General features: G+C 57.9%; 2 protein-coding genes across 3 annotated transcripts in view; both read left to right on the top strand.

Moving 5' to 3' along the window:
- PTPA (protein phosphatase 2 phosphatase activator) overlaps positions 1 to 1910 on the top strand; it is a 29409-nt gene extending 27499 nt beyond the window's left edge. The window contains exon 10 of the mRNA XM_059410577.1: positions 412 to 1910. Coding sequence (XP_059266560.1) covers positions 412 to 489 — 78 coding nt within the window. The 3' untranslated portion in view covers positions 490 to 1910. The remainder of the gene's footprint in view (positions 1 to 411) is intronic.
- LOC132024346 (uncharacterized) lies at positions 1714 to 11964 on the top strand. 2 transcript variants are annotated; one of them, XM_059410576.1, is made up of 3 exons: positions 1714 to 2125; positions 3908 to 4034; positions 9205 to 11964. In XM_059410576.1, the coding sequence occupies exons 1-3, from the start codon at positions 1714 to 1716 to the stop codon at positions 9707 to 9709; spliced, it is 1044 nt and encodes a 347-aa protein (XP_059266559.1). In that variant the 3' UTR covers positions 9710 to 11964. The 2 variants fall into 2 exon arrangements, 1 of the variants encoding a protein (XP_059266559.1); XR_009406231.1 differs by lacking the exon at positions 1714 to 2125 and adding an exon at positions 2161 to 2481.
- The last annotated feature ends 7981 nt before the right edge of the window (positions 11965 to 19945 follow it).

Below are 19945 nucleotides of genomic sequence, written 5' to 3'. Positions count from 1 at the left end.
GGCTAGGGGGTCCCTTATGGCCTGGAAGGTTCTTTTCATCTCTGGTCCCCAACTTCCCACCCTCCCGCATTTAGCCCTCCCATGAGGTTGGGCTGCCCTCTCTTCCCCTTCCTGTCTCCCTCTCCCTCGCTCATTATTTGGTGGGTCTGATTGTCATGGAGTCGGGGGAGGGGCAGTCTTTGGATAGGAGAGGGTGGTCAGAAGCAGGTAGGAAGCCTTGCTTTTCCCTGAAGGCCTGAGAGCTCCCCTTGGATGGCCCCCTCCTGGGCCCTGGGTGGATGCTTTCTGGGTACCGTGCTGCTCTGAGGCTCCAGAGTTGTGCCCGGGTCCCTTGGAGGCCCGAGAGGCTGAGTGGGCCCTTGATGGGTGCAGTGTCGTCTTTACCTCTCTTCTCCCCTCTCCCCTTCACAGTGCCTGGAGAAGTTTCCTGTGATCCAGCACTTCAAGTTTGGGAGCCTGCTGCCCATCCATCCGGTCACCTCATGCTAGGGGCGGAGCAGCCCCAGCCACCCGGGCCACCACCGTTCCTGTGCCTGCCCTCCCGTGCCCCGGCTCCAGTCACTCCCTGCCCCCTCCCCCTGTTCTTTCTGTTTGCTGAGAGGCTGTTTGCTGGGGTGGGCGGTGAGCGCGGGGTTGAGGGAGGCTCAAGGCATAGGGGTGTAGGACCCACAGTGAAGGGAGAAGTGACCAAAGTGGGGCCCGTTTCCCCATGGCGGGGGCGGGGTGTGCTCGGGCCCCAGTCCTGCGCTTGGCCTTCCTCTGCTGCTTACCCGTCTGGTCCCGCTCGAGACCCGACCCGGCTGGCCTGCACCCCCGGGAGGGAAGGGGGTTGCGGTTTGCTTTCCTCTCCCAGGTCCCGTTGCCTTCTTAGGGGTTCGAGTGGTTGCTTCCCGGGGGGTGGGTCTGTTACTGAAGCCATGTTTGGGTGGGTGTCTGGGGGTTCCGAAGGCTGCAGGCTGAGGCTGGCGGCCAGCCAGGGGTGGGCTCAGGAACCGAAGAGCATCAGCCCCTGGGCGTGCTGGTGCCTGTGTCCAGCGCCTCATCCTGGCTTCTCTGTTCTTTGCCCTTTGGCTCTGCTGGGTTTTCTGGCCATAACCACTCCTGCCGCCCTCTACCGGGGTGGCTTCTGGAAGCTGCCCTTTGGGTAGGCACTGGGTACGGGGCCTGCTCACTGGCTGACCCGGTGAGGCCTGCCTTTCCGAAGTTTCTCAGGCTGGGAGGGGGTGGCCAAGACAGGGAGGGGCTGGGGCCCACTCGGCCTGTGGGGGACCTGGATTCCTCACGAATCTTAGCTTCTGCTCCCTCTTCCCTGCTGCTTCTCCAGGGTCCTTTGGCCCTGTTTCCCTGCCCTTCAGGGCAGTGGGTCAGGGGCCGCTGGAGCGCTCAGCAGCAATTCCCCTCCCGAATCCTCCCCTCTTCCAGAACTTCACCGACTGGCTCTCCAGGACAAGGCAGCCATGCCGCCCTTCCCCAAGCCCAGGTTTGGCTCTGTGGGTTGGCAGGGGCTGGGCTGGGTGAGGGGTTGCCGGCATGCCAGGTCCTGAGTTTTTTTTTCTAGGCCTGCTTTTGGGCTAGCCTCTTGCAGGCTCTCCCTGGCTCAAGCCCAGGCCTGCCTTTCTCCACTACCCCACCCTCTGTCTGGGCCCACATCCCTTTGGGAAGGAGGAGCTCCCAAGAAGCACAATTAGGGGCTTGACCCTCACATCTGGGCCGATGGCCTGGGCAGAGGCTGGGACAGGAACCACTAGAGTCACAGAAACTGTTTTCCTAGGAGAGGCCCAGTACTGGCCTCCCTCCCAGGGTCCAGACCACCGCCTTCCTGGCTCCTCGTGCCCTGTCCTCGTCGCGCCCCTCCAGTCCCCTGCGCCTTTATTGCTGTTTGGATTAAAGCCTCTGTTTTGCACCTGTCACCCATGTGAGGTGTGTCTTTTCATGCCACCTGTTGATTCCTTCTCCACGTGCCTGTTTGTCTCCCTATCAGGTCCCCTTCCCGCAGGCCCAGGTGCCTGGGGCTTGGCTGGCTCAGCGGCCCCTGGGCCGAGCCTTCCCTGGGCAGCCAGTGAACATGCAGCGGTCACCCAAGCAGGCCCTGGCGGGTCCTGGCTGTCCCCACCTGCAGCTGGAAGTAAGTTACAGAATCTTTCTGAGCCTTGGCTTCCTCATCTGCACAGTGGGGACCGTCACCGGCTGCCGGCCAGGAGCCAGTGAAGGTTGTGAGGTCCTCAGCCCGGGGCCTGGCTCGGAGCAGACGCCTGTGGTCGCCCCGGCCCTTCTAGAAGGCAGCCCTTCTGGACTCCAGGCTTGACGGGAGAGCCTTTCTTTGGACCCGACTCTGCTGCGAGCCACGCCGCTGTGGCTTGTGGAGTGCACTTTCTGTATTGTCCTCCCGCAACCCTTCTGCCCCTATCGTGCCGGCGTTGGGAGTCGGGGGGCCGTCGTACTGAGGTGGACACACACCTGTGCATGGGCTTGTGTCTGTAGGTGAGTCTCCTCGGAGGATGAGCCCTTGGCTCTTCTCTTGGCCTCGGAGGCCTTGCCGACCTGGTGGTGGGGAGCCCTGGCTCAAGCCAGCCCCTACCTCCCGAGCCAACTTCCGGCCCACTGTGCCACTTAGCAGCTGGGAGACCCTCATTGGGAGGCCAGGCTTCCTAGTCAGGAAAGTGGGCGTAACGCCACTCCGGCCGCGGACTGTGAGGACCCAGTCATTTCATAGGTGGCCGGTGGCTGCGTGTTCCTCATTCTCTTGTGGAAGACCGCCGGCAGCCCCCAGTGCCGGAATGTGAGGTGGCACTGGGGATTCGGAAGGAAATAACCAGTGGCTAATCGAGACCAGGGCAGGCGGGGTCGGCTGGAGCCACACGGTCGGGAAAGCCCCCTTGGAGGACCAAGAGTGCATCCTGCAGAGACCTGCGGGGCGTGCGGGGGGGGGGGGGGGGGGGGGGGGGGGGGGGGGGGGGGGGGGGGGGGGGGGGGGGGGGGGAGGGGGGGGGGGGGGGGGGGGGGGGGGTTGGGAGGCAGGGTTCTTACAGGTCCTTACTGCCAGGTTTGGGGTTTAGTCTCCCGAGTATGCTCTGGGGGGCTGCTGGAGGCTTTGGCCAGTGAGAAGGGCCTGAAGTATGTGGGGCAAGAGGAGGCATGGGGATGGTGGCCTGGGTTAGGGTTCAGTGTGCAGGTCGTGAGGGGGTCCCGTTTTGGCCGTGTTAAGAGCGATCACCAACAGGAAGGAAGGTGTGAGAGGGAACAGGAGCCCAGAGCAGCCGTAGTTCTTGGCTTATGCAGCCCAATTGATGCCATGTACTGAGGGGGGGCAGATGTGGAGGAGGGATTTGCTGTCGGGGGTCCTGGGGGTACCTGTTAGCGTCTAAGAGGAGGTGTGGGGTAGGCATCTGGGTCTGCTGATCTCCAGCCAAGGGCGGGGCCGGGCTGTCGGACTAGGGAGTGATCAGCAAGCGACAGGTCCTGGGGGTCACAGAGGCAGGAGGAGGGCTAGCTGGTTCTGGGCAGACCAGCAGGGGGTGGGCCAGAGCACCCTCAGGTCAGAGCCCTGGGCGCGTGGCTAAGAGGACGGAACCAGCCTTGGGTCTTTGTGCCTTGCTGCGGGCTGCTTGGGCAGGGTGGGTGGCAGGGTGGCAGAGGTCTGGGGCGGGAGTGGGAATCATACGTGCGGGTGGGCGTACTCCCCGCGTCCTCCCGAGGCCCCATGAGGGGCTCCCAGGAGTGCAGAGGTGGGGTCTCTGGCCCAAGCCCACCTGTCTGGGAGGAGGACCGCAGAGCCAAGGGCACTCTAGCACAGCCCCTCACTTCCCTCTTCCAGAGCTCTGCTGGAAAGGGGGCCGGGATGGGCAGAGTGGGTGGGGGCTCGAGGTCGGGGAAGGCTCGAAGCGGGTGATGATCGTTGTGTTTGCAGGCCCTGTCCGTTGTGTGCTGAAGAGGGGACGCTGCCGGCAGCGAGGCCTCGGAAAGATGCCAGGCTGTTCATCCCTTCTTAGCGGACGGAAGGTGGACCCTCGCAACGACTCGTGCCTCCTGCCTTGGTCTGCGTTTCCTTCTGTCCCCAGCTGCCTGTGGGGTGGGGCGGGCAGGAGATGGGGGCTTGTGGGGGACAGTTGGACCCCGAGCCCACAGGCAAGGGCTTCAGAGCAGGCTGGCAAGTGGGCTGGGGCCGGATGATGGGACGGCGGAGGAGTCGTGCTCAGCCGAGGACGGCTGCGTTGCTGTCACTCCCTGGGCTCTAAGGCAGGCGAGTGTGGGGCTGGCCCCCAGCTCTGGAGGAGGAGCGTCGGCTGCCCACCATCCTGGACCGGAGAGGCCCCAGAGAGCAAGTGGAGCCCCTGAACCATGGGTGTGGCGGTGGGTGTGGGGTGGGCACAGAGAGGCCCTTCCTAGCAGAATCCCTGGCAGAACTGGGGTTGGAAGGAGAACAAAAGGGAGGACCAGGCGCGCCCAAGACTTGCACCCAAGTCGGGCGACATGTTCTCCTTGTGTCTGACAAGCAGTAAGCACATACTACATACACAGCATTTGTAGGTGTGTGGGATAATAAAGGTGAGAATCCTGCCTTTAAGCGACTTCCAGCCAGAGGCACCAGGCTGGCTCAGTGGGTGGAGAACAAGACTCTCGATCTCAGGGTCGTGAGTTCGAGCCCCACGCTGTGTGCAGAGATGACTTTTAAAAATCCTAAAAATAAGAAAAGAAACTTCTAATTTAGTGGAAACAGAGGGATCTTGGACCCATTGTTGGGGGGAGCGGGATGATCGACTCTGGGCAGGGGCTCAGGGAAGGCTCTGGGGAAGAGCTGGCATTTGAGTGGGGCCTGGAATGGCGGGCAGAGACAGAGGGCATCCTGGTGGGGGAGCCTGTTGTGAGCGGAGGTGTGGAGGTATGGGTCACAGGAGGCAGAGCTGGAAAAGCAGATGGGGGCTGGTGTGCGGAGAGCTCAGAGTGGAGACTCCCATAACACGCCCCATCCCCTCGATGCGACACAACCTCACCGAATTGTGAGGTTTGTAATGCGAAATGTATGTTCTTCACAGCTGTCTGGTCCGCTAGTCAATGGGCGGCCAGAAGGCAGGGACCCACCTGGTGCTGTATCCCAGTGCCAGCCAGACTGGCACACAGCAGGCCCCAGTAAACATATCCGTGGCCAGGAAAGGTGTTTAACTGGTGCCTGAGTGTGTGTGTGAGGGGGGGAGAGAGAGAGAGAAGGACTCAAGGCTGGGTTTTAGGACACTCTGACAGCTGGGTGGGTGCTGGGTCAGGAGCTGGGTGCCAGCTGTGGGGCTGGGACTTGGCTGGGTCTTGGCTGGGACTTGTGTTGAAGGCTCCGCTCAGGGCAGAGAGTGAGCCCCGGGCTGGGCAGGGGGAGACTAAAGTAGGGTTTTGTGCTAAGGGAAGGGACTGAGTTCTCAGTGACCCTGGGGGCTGTCCCTCGGTGCCGGGGGTGGGGTGGCCGAGCTCCGCAGTGGCCGCTGAGCTGAGCTCCGTTGGGCGGACATTGGGACCTCGCTGATGGTAAAGCTGGGCTGCTGAGGCCCAAGTCCTGGTGGACTGGGGGGGGGGGCTGCAGGGGCCTCCAGGAATCCCCCTTCCCCAGCTCTGCCGGGGCTCCAGCTCCCCCCTTTCCTGCACCCTGGGTCCTAGCTGCACCGGCCTCCATTCCGTTCTCTGGACTCCCTGGACCACCCAACTGTAGGGTCTGGCTCTCTGCCCATGGGGAACCCCTGGTCATCCTTCAGAGTTCAGCTGAGGCCTCACTTCCTCTGCGAGTCCTCTCGTGGCCACCCGCATGTCCCCTGCTCCGGGCAGTCAGTACGCCCTGGCTATGGGGGCGACGTGTATGGCAGCGGCCACCCCGGGAGGCTTAGTGGGGGATGTCGGAGGTGTGGCCACCTAACCGGAAGGTGGGACTGTTTGCAGATACAGCTTCTCTTTACTTGGGGTTCTGGGGTTGGGGCGGAGGCCCACCCCTTCCACTCAGCACTGGGGCTGAGGCAGAAGTGGGGTGGCCTGGGGAGAAGTGAGGGTGTGGTTAGAGTGGCTGAGACAAAAAAAAAAAAAGAGAGAGAGGAAAGCCCTAGGGAAGCTGAAGGCCAGAGCAGCTGAGGCCCTGGAGTTCTTGTGGGGCCGGGGAGGCCCAGGTCGGCGCTCAGCTGCCAGGCTGCTCCCAGGGGCTGATGTTGGCTCAATCACTCGGCCAGCATCTCCAGAGCCTTTTCTGCTCCAAGCCCTGCACCAGGTGCCTGGAGGCTACGGTGACAGGACTGCCGGGGCCCTTCCTCCCGGAGCACATTGTAGCACAACTTCTAATGCAACCTTCCCAATGCCCCGTGTGTCCAATGGTTGGGGATTCTGAGAAGCAGGATGACACAGTCCTACACAAGCCATCAGAGGATGTGCTCATCCATGTTTTCTTCTGGAAAGATGCTCAGGACTGGTTTGTTGCTGAGCAGGTAAAACTGCTCTGAGGACTGTGCGGAAAGTAGAACTTTTTGTAAAACAGCAAAAATCTGCATTTTTGATCCATCCTTCTCTGTCTGTCTACCTGGGCTGAGGGCCGCAAGGCTGTTTCTTAGGTAGTGACGTGCTTCTCTCTGGGTGGTGGGGATCCTTGTTGCTTTTCCTGATCCCCCAAAACAGTTAGGAAAATGCTAAACATTAGTGAACCACAAAAGAAAGAGAAAGTAATTGTGGGTAAGTTTTAACTTTGTTGGTTTTCATAGTTGGTTTTTAAATCATCCTACAGTGCCCGCACGTTACTTTGTAATAAGAAAAAAAAAAAAAAAAACCAACCTGATAGAAAAGGTTTTCCCCTAAAGAGCACCTAGTCTGGTGTACCTCTGGCAGGGAGGCAGGAGGGACCCAAGGGAGGAGAAGCCCTACTCAGATATGCGGGCAGGCTTCCTGGAGGAGGAGAGGCATTGGGCGGAGGACCAGCGAAGAGGACTCCAGCAGGCTGGACGTGGCAAGGGAAGGCTGCTGTGTTTCCTGGTGGGCATCTGGGCATCCGCAGCCTACCCAGGCTGGTGGTGACCCCTGCTCTCAGGATCCCAGCAGACATGGGTTGGGTCCTGAATTCAACCCCAGACTTGAGCTGCACTTTCCACCTCCTACAGCCTGGAATGGGGGTGGCCGCGGATAAACCAAGGGAGGGACGGTTCCATTTCCCTCCATTTCCCTCATGCTTGCGATGCTGCGGCAGGGGGTTTCCCTCCTCGGCACGGGGGCAGGGCGCCTGAGCAGAAGTCCCAGCTCCGAGTGGGGGGCACTGATGCCGGGGCAGCCCAGAACTGGGCCACAGAGATAGCACCCGCAGTGCTGGGCCCGAAGTTGGCACTGCATGAGCAGAGAGAAGGCAGGGAGGGCATCCTTCTGCCCGGGCAGCCCGCCGTGCCCCAGGTTCGGGTCCCAGTGCCCTCCCCCTGTCCGCAGCCACTGCTCCGTGACGCTCAGTATCCTCTCCAGCTGGACCTTTGCGGGCCTCTACATGTCTGCATCTTTCCCCCTTTTCCTTCCTGATGTGTTTGCGACTAGGTGGGGGCTGTTCCAAAGGGACATGGAAAAGGCAGGCCGAGTGCAGATGCCCCCATCCCCAGATAACCAGAGTCCGGCCTCAGCTGGACCAGACTGCTCAGACCTCCATGTGGGGACTTTGGGGTTTGTCTGCTCTGTGGGCCGACCCTTCTGGAGTCTGCTCCCTCGGCTCTGCAAGGCGTGGGGAGTGGGGGTGGTCGAGGTGTGTGTGGGCTCTACTTCCCACTGTGTGACCTTGAGCCGGTTCCTTAACCTATCTGCACCTCAGTTTCCTTAGGTACTAACTGGGGACACATAAACATCGGGGTGACCACACGATACTTTGTAGGGGAAGCACGCATACCGGGCTTCGCCTGCATTATTATCTCCTGTAATCTTCACCAGCCACCAGGGGTGAGCACACAGGGACAGAGGCACAGAGGGGTAAGGACAGCTTTGGTGAGAGGTTATGCCCACCCAGGCTATGGGGCCCCAACACAGACGTCCTCACCGCTGAGCTCAGTGATGGCCTTCGGTCGCTCGCGGAGGTTTTAGGACGACACATGAGAGCCTTTAGGGAACAAGGGGACTGAAGAGGACAGGGTCGGGGGGGCTTCCTTGGGGGTGGGACAAGGACCCCAAGTCATGAGAGCCCTGGGAAGGCTGTGAGGTATAGCCAGAGGGGCTCGTCCCACTGCTGCCTGCTGACACCCAGGCTCAACCTCCAGCCCAGCCAGAGGGGCCTGGTGAGTCCTCCATGCATGTCCCTGGCCCCTATGTCCTCATCTGCCACGGCTGCTCTAGGCCCCAGAAGCTGCCTGTAGCCTGTCCTTGGGGTGTTCCTCGGAGCTGGTGCTTCCTAAGCCCAGCCTGTGTGTCTGACCTTGGGTGATGTGCTTAAAAGCATGTCTCCTTCGTCCTCACCACGGGCCAACTATGTCCCCATTCCACAGAGGAGAAAACAGGTCCTGGTGGGGGAAGTCACTGGCTGGACAGGGCGCTGCTGGTCTCTGTCCTGCTGCAGCTCCTGTGGCCTCTCCCTGGGGCCTTACCTGAAACCTCAGGGTGGCCCTGCTTGCCTCGCTCGGTTTCCACAGAGGTGGCCTAAGGGCCCTCCTCCTCCCACCACAGACCCCGTCTCTCCAGGACGGGCCCCAGACCCTGGCCCCGTGGGAGAGGCACCTGCTTCCAGAGCCCCATTTCTCTCCGGGAGGCAGGGCCAGTCCCACAAAGACAAGGAAGAGGCAGGGTCACAAGCACCGTCGTGAGAGTTCTGGCCTGAGAAGATGGCATCCCTTTCCCATTGCGGGGAAGAGGAAACTGTGTGTGTGTATGGTGGGGGGGGGGGTGGCGAGGATGGCGCAAGGTCTCCAGCTCACCCCGTGAGTCAGGATGGAAACAGTTTGTCAGACGTGGCTCCTACTTCATCAGCCTGACGAGGCACTTCCCGCTGGGCAAGACGAAGCCTTCTCTGCTCTGGTGGAAACTGCTTATTGCCCCGAGGTGCTCCCGGTTGTCCTCCAAGTCCCATCAGAGCGGACAGCCTCCATCAGTCCCCAAATCCATGCATCAGCCTCTCCTCCAATTCCCCAGATACAACAGGCAGATAGGTCCCATTGGGTCCGTCTCCAATGCATAACTCTCATCTGTCCACTTCTCCCTTATTGGCACTGTGGCCGCCTCGACCTCCGCCAGTCAGCTCTTACCAGTGTGGCAGCCTCCTCTCTGGTCTCCTGACTCCACTCTGCCCTCCAAACCCCGGTTCCACACTGAGCTGCTCAAAGGTAAGTTCCCATCATTGTCTCACTGCTGGCGGAGCAGTCCACCACATCATCTGGGTCCTCTGATCCCTTGCACTCTCCCCTGCTTCCTGCCCTGCAGGCACACTGCTCTCTCCTGGTCCTCTCAGATGCCAACCTCATTCCTGCCCCAGGACCTTTGTACCTGCTGTTTCCTCTGCTTGGATTGCTTGGGTCTCCTGGTGAGCAGAGGTTCTGTCTGGTTGTTCAGGGCTCTGTTCAGATGCCGCCACCTCCTAGGGGCCCTCCCTGCTTTCTCTGAGTTGCTGCTGAGGGAGCCTCCCCCAGGACAGCCGTTCCCCAACCTGCCCTCTGTTGTACCTGCCTCTATGACACTCATCATGATCAGAATTTATTATCTGTTGATTTGCTTACTTGGTTATCATCCCTTCTCTCAATAGAACATAAGCTTCAGGGGCGCCTGGGTGGCTCAGTGGGTTAAAGTCTCTGCCTTCGGCTCAGGTCATGATCCCAGGGTCCTGGTATAGAGCCCCGCATCGGGCTCTCTGCTCAGCAGGGAGCCTGCTTCCTCCTCTCTCTCTGCCTGCTTCTCTGCCTGCTTGTGATCTCCGTCTGTCAAATAAATAAAATCTTTAAAAAAAAAAAAAGGAACATAAGCTTCGTTGGAGGGCAGGAAGCAGGTTTATGTGGTCACCACTGAAATCTCCAGGGCCTGGAACATGAATGTCCCACGGTGGGCAGGGGCCCAAGACCTGAAGGAAGGAAGGAAGGAAGGAAGGAATAAGACTTCCTGTCCCTGGAGTTATCTTAGAAAAAGCTGGACAACAGGAGCTGGATGGAGCCCCGGGGGCCAGGCTGTCCAACCCCTAGCTCCAGTGCGGGAGCCTGGGGCCCCATGGAGAGCCAGCCTGGCAGGATGACTTCCGAGTGTCCCAGGCTCTGAGGCCTTGTGCTTCTGTGGTTCATGGTCAAACTCAGGCAGCACCGTCGAGGTGGACTGGGTGGACTTGGCCCTGGGTAGGCTGGATCTAAGGGACATTCCCCCCACCCCTCAACCAAGGGCAGAGAGGCAGAGCAGGAAAAGAGACACCGAGCAGGAGCTGTCCTGCTTTTGAGGACACAGAGATGCCCCCCGCCGACATAGCAGGGCAAGTGTCCATCCCAGTGCTGAAGCCTCCCCGCCCCCCGGAAACAGTCAGTCCCCCTTCTTCTGAGGCCTTCCCGTGGTGCCTCCTCTGTTTTCCTGATGGGGGCCAGAGCTCATTCACAGCTGCCTTCCCCATGCCTGCCCAACCCATGGGAGGTGGGGTCACTCAGCCAACGGAAGTTTATTGAGCACCTACTGTGTGCCAGGCTCTGCTCTCTCCGGAAGCAGTGAGCCCGTGAACTCCCTGGTTGGTGGAGTTTACATCCTAGTGAGGAGACAGAGAGTGAGCAAAGGAACGGACCGTGGAACATCCACCAGCCACAAGGGCTACGGGAAGAACACCGGTAAGGGCGGTAGAGGGGGACAAGTCTAGAGGGGCAGTCAGGGCGACACTGGGGCAGAGGGACCCGAGGGAGAGAGAGTTAGGAGAGGGCTGTGTGAGGCCCCAGGCCACACACAGCAAGAGCCCAGCCCTTGGGATTGGAAGATCCTGGCGATGCACGCAGGAGGCGGGAGCGCCCCGACTCGTGGAGACTGGGGGGCTGAGTGCAAGGGCAGCAAGGCTGCGGCGGGGTCGCCCTGCAGGTCAGAGGGGCACTGTTCATCTACTCCCCACGGGGCAGGACCAGTGGCGTGGCGGGACTTCCTCTGGCTGGCTTATGGGATGCAACATAGTGTGCCACTCCTTCCTGCCACGCCATCAGCGGTGTCACAGAGCAGCCAGGGTGGCCCTATTTCCACAGCCCGGACGTTGGCCAGCGATGCACCAATGAACTCTGCCCCCTCCCCAGCCGGTTTGCAACCATCACCCTCCCGGCCAGTTTGGAGTTGGGTGGTGCTGGGATCTGACGTAAAGGTTTTGCAACGGAAGTGGGACAGTCGGAGGGCGAAAGGGAGGAGGGGGGAGAGCAGCGAGCAGGTTCGCGCAGTCCTCTGGGCTCCAGGCACCGGAGGAGAGGGAGAGGGCAGGTGGGAATCTGTTCCGAACGAGAGCTGCTGGAGGTCAAGGGCGGGACTGGACGTGGGCTTATGGGAAAAGAAGTCCAGATGTGCCGGCGTTTGGGTCCAGAGCAACTCGCGCATGGGTGCTCCATTGACTGGATGGGAAAGACGAGGGAAGCAGGGGCTGGGGTGAGACGCGAGCTCTGCGACACGCAGGACCCCCAGAAGAGAGGTCAAGTGGGTTTGGGACCCCTGAGCCACATTCCTCATGGAGGTCCCAACTGGGGACAGAGATGTCAGGAGGGGTTGAGGGGACTACAAGAGCCTGTCCAGGAGAAGGTGGCAGGAAAGGGGAAGGGAACAAAAACCAGAGCCCAGGACCTCCGCGGCATTCACGGAATGGGAGAAGGACCCAGCAAAGGGGACTGGGGACATAAGAGCCAGGAGAGTGAAACCAAATTGCTTTCTGGCCCACTGTTTTCTTTTTCTTTCTTTCTTTTTCTTTTTTTAAATTTTTCTTTATTTACTTGACAGGCAGAGATCACAAGTAGGCAGAGAGAGAGGGGGAAGCAGACTCCCTGCTGAGCAGGGACCCCCTCCCCCCCATGTGGGGCTCGATCCCAGGACCCTGGGATCATGACCTGAGCCGAAGGCAGAGGCTTAACCCACTGAGCCACCCAGGCGCCCCTCTTTTTAAAAAAAAAAAGATTTTTTTTAAGTACTCTCTGCACCCATGTGGGGCTCGAACTCACAACCGCGTGCTCTGCCAGTGACTGAGCCAACGAGGTGCCCCTGTTTTTTATTTTTTAAACTAAGCATGAGGAATGTGTAGAGGAAGGACATTGGGGCGTGGTGACCAGGCAGTCCCCATTCCTCTGGGAACAGAATCCCTCTTCCCCTTGGAGAACCCATTGGAAAGGACTCAGGCGGTCGGGCCAACCCTCTAGTCTTAGGGATGGACACATGCCCAGGCCCCCGCAGTCGGAGGGCCCCTGCCTCCTCGTCCTCTGTGATTGGCTCAGGAATGAGCACGTGACCGGACTGTGCCTATGATGTGTGATCCCCGGTACTTCCGGGTGGGAGCTGTGGGTCGATGCCCCTTCTGCCAGGGTTGCTAAGCTGGGGCAGCGTTGTCCTGGGGAGGCTAATGGCCTGGCCTGCTGCGTCATGGTGGGGCCCAGTGCCGAAAGAAAATGCAGGGCCCCTTGCTCAGAAAGAAGGAAAAAGTGCCATGGAAAGGACATAGAATGCTGTCACTCTTTTCTGCAGGCTTACACTCTGCTTGTCACGGTGGTTTTTTATGTGCTGCTTAATGTCATTCTAAGTAAAGAAAAATAAAAATCTTTAAATGATTAGCATGGATGTTACCATTCCGCTCTATATTGTGAATACCAGTTTTAAATGCAAATGTCGGAGCCTTTAATTCCTGTGCAGAATCCCCCAAATCATACAATTTTTATTTTGTGGCTTGTCCCTGAGGGTACCCCAAGCCGGCCAGAGAAGACAAACACAGAGGAGGAGGAGGAGTGGGTCCTTCCACCCCCGCACCCAGAGCTGCCCGAGGGAGTGCTTTTGGCCCTGGGCGTACTGCGGACCTTCCAGGCTCCACCCCTGCCATGGGTGCCCCAAGTGCACTGCTCTCTGGCTCCCTTGGGCCTGACACTTGCTGAATTACTCCTCCCACCAAACACCAGACTGTCTCTAGCCTTGGCCTAAGGTTGGGGCCTGGAGAAGTTGACCAGGCCCCTTTCCTACCCACAGGCCTTCGCCTCAGACCTACAAGAGGTGATCTGGGGATCTCAGGCCCTGGATAGGGGAAGGTGACAGGCTCGCCCCTGCCTAGACAGGGTCTCTGGGTGCCTGCCAGACAGGCAGTGGTGTGGCCAATCCAGGGATGATGGCCGCTGGCTTGCCCTGTGATCCCTGTCCCCAACCCTCCCTGTGCCTGTGCCCGGGGTGGAAGGTGGCTGCGGTCACAAGGAAGGGGGAGGCCAGGCAGGGCCGTGGTGCTGGGGGGAAGGGGCGGGGAGCTGAGAAGCCATTCCAGGGAGGCAGAGAGGTGGCAAGAGACAGGATCGTACATGGTTGGGAGCTCAGGTCCTTGCCACATACTCCACGGTCCCATCAGCGTTCACGTACAAAACACAGTGAGTCCTTACGGATTTCAAGACAGCAGCTGCAGAGCGTTTCACCCTGAGCATGGGGTCCTTTGAACGTGAGGCCCTGGGTGACTGCCCTTGGTCACAGGCCTGTGAAGCTGGGCCTGGCTGGTGGCCATCCTGCTCACGCCTCAGAGCAGACCTCGGGAGAGGCCGAGGAGAGACAGGAAGCACCAAGAGACAGCGGGCGGGCCCTGGTGACATCAAACGAGCCTCTGGGTCCAGCTGGGTCCGCGGCTAAACCCCCGTGCGCTTCCCAGTTCCTAAGCCGTCAGTCCCTTGTCTGCTCAAGCTGCCGGAGCGGAGGTTCCAAAGCCTGGCAATCTGGACACCTGGATTCTTGTCTGGACTTGAAAGAGTTCTGGAACTGTCCATCCGGTTGGAATGTCTGCACGTAAGAGCTCTTGCTGCCCTCCCCATGTGGACCTCTGCTGTTCTCAGTCAGGTCGTTTATGTGTCTCAGACCTCCGGTTCTTTCCTGGGAAGCTTCATTCCTCGGCCTTCCCAGCGTTCCCCAGGCTGGGCGATGTGGGTGTTGAAGGTGAACTTCAAGTTCCACCTTGGGGTGTGTGTGTGTGTGTGTGTGTGTGTGTGTGTGTATAGTGCCCTGGAGGGCAACTGGGGGCGGTGGAGGACGGGGAGGCAGAATAAATGTGGGAAGGGGGTGCATGGGAATGTTGGAGAAACTTCAGGAAAGAAGGGGGAGGAGTTAGAGATCGAGGGGGAGAGGGGTAGGAAGGACCTGACTAGGCGAAGGCAGGCAAGCAAATTTCACCAACTGTTTTGCCTTTATTTTTTTTCAAGATTTTATTTATTTATCTGACAGAGAGAGAGAAGGAACAAGCAGTGGGATAAGGCAGAGGGAGAGGGAGAAGCAGGCCCCCCACTAAGCAGGAAGCCTGACAAGGGGCTCGATCCCAGAACCCCGGGATCCTGACCTGAGCCGACATCTGTCCATCCATTCATTCAATCTCCAAGCGCACATCCTGAATGAAATTTTTTTTTTTTAAGATTTTATTTATTTATTTGACAGACAGAGATCACAAGCAGGCAGAGAGAGGAAGGGAAGCAGGCTCCCTGCTGAGCAGAGAGCCCGATGCAGGGCTCGATCCCAGGATGCTGGGATCATGACCTGAGCTGAAGGCAGAGGTTTCAACCCACTGAGCCACCCAGGTGCCCTGTGAATGAAATTGTTAAACACACCTTGAGTCAATGTTGGCTGTTAGGCATAGCCAGGCCCTAAAGATACCCAGACACGTTCCTGGAGAGGAACCTTTTTGAAAACACGAGTGCCAATTATGAGAAGACCAAAAAAGACAAAAAAAATTCAACAAAGCTCATAGGGCTTCCTCGGCCCTCCTTCCACCAGTCCCAGAGTTAAAAAGATCTTGACTGGATCGCTCCGGAAGAAGGTGCATCTCCTGACTTTTTTGGTCATCAGTTTTATTCAACAGGAGAGGGTCGGTAGAAAAATGCTCCTGTATTTTGCAGTGAAGATTTATTATTTGGGCAGAGCTGCCTGGTGGGTGACAATATCACAACTCTCATTTATTAGGCACCTACTGTATGCCAGGTGTGGTGCTGTAGAAGTCTCACTGCTCAGGGAAGTGAAAAGCCTGTTGTCACCTAGAAAGCAGCAGAGTTCACTTGGCACTTAGGTCTGGGTGGTGCTGGAGGCTGAGCTTGGAGCCACGAGGCTGGGCTGTGGACAGGCACCCCCAGTGGGACGGTCCTGGGGAGCCCTCTGTTGCTCTGCTTTATGCGTGCTGGTCCACTTTTGCTCAATTGATGTTACAACTTCCAGGGAGCGGATGCCACACAATCCCTCAGGCAGTACTGGGACGACCCTTCCAGCCTTGCTCTTAGCTGAGGGTCCCTTGGATGTGTGTGTCTGTGGGGCTCAATCCATCAGGCAGAGCGACAGAGCTCCAGTTGGCCTGGAGCCCCAGCCTGCCCAGCATGACCAGGGAAACTGGTTGGGGCAGCTGACCCAGACTGTGGTTGTACTGGTTTATCTCCTCCCTCTGCCCGCCCCCCCTCCCCAGACAGCCTCCCCCTACTGACCTGGGGAAAAGAAGGAAGTTTCTAGAAGACCAGTAATCGCTACCATTTCTTGAGTGCTTGCTGTGTGCCAGACACAGCTCGCGGTTCTTCCGTGGGTCATAACAGCATCTTCCTGTCCGTGCCTTCCCTTCTGGTCCCATCTCTTGCTGCTCTGCCCCTTGCCCTCTGGCTCAGCCACACCAGCCATCTTCCCTGTCCTCGAACACGCCAAAGTGGTTTCCCGTGTTTAGTCTTTGCCCTTGCTGCTGCACCTATCTGGAACTCTCTTCCACTGCTGTTTGTCCAGCTGCTGGTGGCGGAGACTTCTAGTGCCCCCACATGGGTTTCACCTCTCCTTCCCAGCCCACCAGCCCCCTCTCCCCAGAGCACTGCCTCCGCTGGGCTCCTTGCAGTCGGGCAAGGTCAGGGGACTAATTGGGGCCATCGGGCTGTGAGTAGAGGTGAGGGGAGTCACTTCCTGACTGCAGGGCTCTACTCCCAAATCACCCAGTCACCCCATGGAGGGCAGCAGCCTCTGGGAGTTGGCAGTTCAGCTGGACATTGCTTGGTCAAGAACTTGATCTCCATTGTGTTAAATCTCTGAGATTTGGGGATTAATCTGTTATGACAGCAGAGCCTATCCTATCCTGATGAAGAGTGCTGAGCCATCCAGGTCTCAGCTGAAACATTGTCGCCTTGCATGACCACCAAATCCGACCACCCCCTTCTCCCTAGTCCTAGTTCCTGTGACATGTAACTTAATGTTGATTTGTTCCTTTGCTTATTGTCCGTTGTCCCTGCTAGAATGTAAGCTCCATGAGGGCGGGCCCTTGTCTGTCTTGTTCACGGCTGCATCTTTGGTGCCCAGCACCGTGCCTGGCACCTAGAGGTACTAGATAAATATTTGAATGTCTGGAATGCATGGATTTCTTTCTTTTCATTTTTTTTTAAAGATTTACTTATTTATTTTAGAGAGAGAATGAGCAGGAGGGGCAGAGGGAGAGGGAGACAGAATTTTTTTTAAAGGTTTTTATTCATTTATTGGACAGAGACACAGCGAGGGAGGCAACACAAGCAAGGGGAGTGGGAGAGGGAAAAGCAGCCATCACTCTGAGTAGGGAGTCCAACGCGGCGTCTGAACCCAGGACCCTGGGCTCATGACCTGAGCTGAAGGCACATGCCTAACGACTGAGCCATGCAGGCACCCGAGGGAGAGAGAATTTTAAGCAGACCCGTGGCCACCCCGGAGATCAGGACCTGAGCTGAAACCAAGAGTCGGATGCTTAACCGACCTCGCCACCTGGGCATCCCGGAGTGTGTGGATTTCTTGAATGAGTGAATGAGACAGGCAGATGGTCGTGCTCGCAGGTACCGGAACCTGATAATTGACTCTTGCATTTTTCTTACTGTGATTGGACATAAAACCTCATATCACTGGAAGGCTGAAAGCAATGGCTGCTTTTTCCTCTTTGGGGATTCTCTTCTCTTGCTCTGTCCCAACAGGTGTGGGAATGTGGGTCTGCTAGGAACGTGACTCAGCCCAGGTGTCAAGGTCGACCTCTGGCTGAGCCAGAACCTGCCCCCTCTGTGTCCAGACTCCCGACCCAGTGCTCTTTGGGCTGAGCTTTGCCTCCTGCTCCTTGGTTTTAGCCTAAGCTGCCGAAAACCTCTCTCAAGCCCATTTGCCTCTTCTTCCCCGCCTCGCCAGGTAATCTAGCAACTGGGAGCAAACCAGTCGGTGATGATGGATGGGTAGGATTGGGCGGAGCTGGGCCAGGGGTCAGAGGTGAGAATGAACCAGGCTCCCTCTAGAACATCTCCTCAACAACATCCTTGAGATGAGCTGTCGTTTTGTCTCACGCTTCTTTTAACAAAGACAGAGCGCAGGAGGGTGAATGGTGGTGAATCAAGGCTTTTCGGTGTGTATTCTGTTTCTCGGGGGTGAGCCTGCCCCAGACAGGTTGAACACAGCGGCTCCCCCTCTCTGCTCTGTAGCAGGCTGTACATCGATTACAGCACCTGTCACGTCACATTTTTCTCTGAAAAAATATGGTGTTCGTTTTTTCTTCTAAACGGAAAAGTGATGCATGCTCATTGCAGAAAATTTGGAAAATATGGAAACGTAGGAATGATCAAGCAAAGGTTGTCTGGAAAGTTCCCATCTAGTAGTAATCGCCAGCATTTTAGAGCTCCTGGTCAGCTGTTTTGACCTGCACATGAGGAGAGAGAATGTTACCCATACCCTAGATGTTCCCAGACTGCACCAGCCGGGGGTGCAAAGGTGGGCATGGCTCTTCCCTCTCCATCCTGCCAGGCAGCAAGCACTCTTTCATCACCCCAACCCCAAAGCCTTTGCTGTTGTGTCTGGGAGTGCCTTCTGGGGCCACATATGAGCTCCAGCCTAGTGCCCTTGTCACTAACCCTGCCACGGAGCCTGCTGGGAGAACCCCACCCCTGTCCTGGGGCCACAGCCTCTCCACCTCTTGCCTGAGTGGCAAACCTAGGAGGTACCAGATGGCCCTGGAGCCCCGTTATCCTGGCTAGGAGCAAGGAGAACATACCTTCCTCAGAGCTATGCTGGCTGCACTTACCATGCCCCAAAGCTGCCATGCCTGTGCCCTGGGTTACCAACCAAGGGTCTCCAACCTGTGCCAGAGGTTTGGCAGAGGACATATGCTTGGGACATGACAGGATCCTTCCCTGAGATTTTCTGAGTTCAAAATAAGAGAAAAGGACAGGCCCTGTTGGGTGGCAAAGCTATGAGATGGGAAGCCAGGAGCTGCCATCCACAGCTGCTCGGAGAAGTGGGTCTGCCGTGGGGGAGTGGCCGTCTCCCACCACCTTTTGCCCAAGCTGATTCCAGGAAGGTTGCTGTCCTCTACCATAATGATCCTGAAAAATATACCAGGTCTAGGTCAGTCCCTGCCCTGGGCGGGGGATACAGACACACCCATTTCTATTCGTGTGTCCTGTGTGTCTATCGATGCAATGCTCAGGGTCCCAGAGGATGAAGCAATGAAGCAGTTGCGGGGGGGGGGGTTGCTGCCAACCTGCTAGTTGAACTTCGGCTGGGACTTATCACTTTTATACTTTTTAAAAAGATTTTATGTATTTATTTGACAGACAGAGATCACAAGTAGGCAAAGAAGCAGGCAGAGAGAGGGGGGGAAGCAGGCTCCCTGCCGAGCAGAGAGCCCATTGAGGGACTTGATCCCAGGACTCTGAGATCATGACCTGAGCCGAAGGCAGAGGCTTTAACCCACTGAGCCACCCAGGCTCCCCTCACTTTTCCTCTTTAGACCACATCAGGGCCCTTCGCTGGCTCCCCGTGTCATATGTTATAAATTCCTTCCTACGAGACTCTGCACTTCAGTAGGAAGACTAGCCACTTCTTAACTGTGTGACTTTGGGGCAAGTTTTCTCATTTCTAAAACAAGGATGCTAATAGTATCTATCTCAGAGGAAATCAAACGAGTGAATCCATAAAGAGGGATTTGCTGCTCTTTTTATTTGCTTCATCTTTTGCGGGGGTCTGCTCAGCAGTCTGTACAGGCTAGGCACCGAATGGTTGCTCTGTAAACATATGTGGCCAGTGAGTGGGGATGTAGAAAGACAGCTCTGGGTGTGCACGCCCTGTACCAGAGGAACACCATGGACACACACTCCCCCACACACGTGCACACACAATCACTCGATAACAGCACTCAGATCTCAGTGCCCTGCACAGTGACTCTCATGGGAACCCGGGGCATCCCCTGCCCCTGGCTTCTCTGGAGGGCAGCCTGCAGCTCCCTGAGGATCCCAGCAGCTCCACGTTGCTGGGAGCCCAGCTTGGAGCCTGGCTCAGCCCTACATCATGTATCAAGGGCAGCAGGACCTGCAGTGTTCTGGGAGTGTGTGTGTGTGTGTGTGTGTGTGTGTGTGTGTACGTGTGCGTGTGTGTGTGTAGGGGGGCAGGGGTGGCGGTAGTGATGATAGTGCTGGTTAACCTGGGGGGATGAGATGCCTGGCTTGCTGGAATTCTGGCTTCCAGAGCTGCTGTTCTCTGGAAGCTTCCCCTCCTCACTCCCTGGGTCCCCCAATCTCTTCTATTCTCCCTACCTCCAGCACCCCTGCCTCGGGGCTCTTGTGGGGTCTGGCTTGGTCTTTCTCCTGGAGAAAGAGGGGCTTATCTGTGGATCTGGGTCTGTGGACTCCTGGATGGACTGAGTGCCTGCCCCCTTTCTTCTTTCTGAGGACTGTCAGGGCCCGCATCGTCTGCCATGCCCCCCACTCCCCCACACCCGCCACCCCTGCTTTCCCTTGTGCTATGCACAGGAATATTAGTCTCTCAGGATGTTCTGGGCAGGCATGCTGCGCGCAGTGAGATACCCTAGGGGTTTGAG

Source organism: Mustela nigripes, chromosome 9 (genome assembly GCF_022355385.1).
Source record: "Mustela nigripes isolate SB6536 chromosome 9, MUSNIG.SB6536, whole genome shotgun sequence".
Lineage (NCBI taxonomy): Eukaryota > Metazoa > Chordata > Mammalia > Carnivora > Mustelidae > Mustela > Mustela nigripes.
The sequence above is the reverse complement of the archived record's forward strand: the minus strand, read 5'-3'. Positions and strand labels throughout refer to the sequence as shown.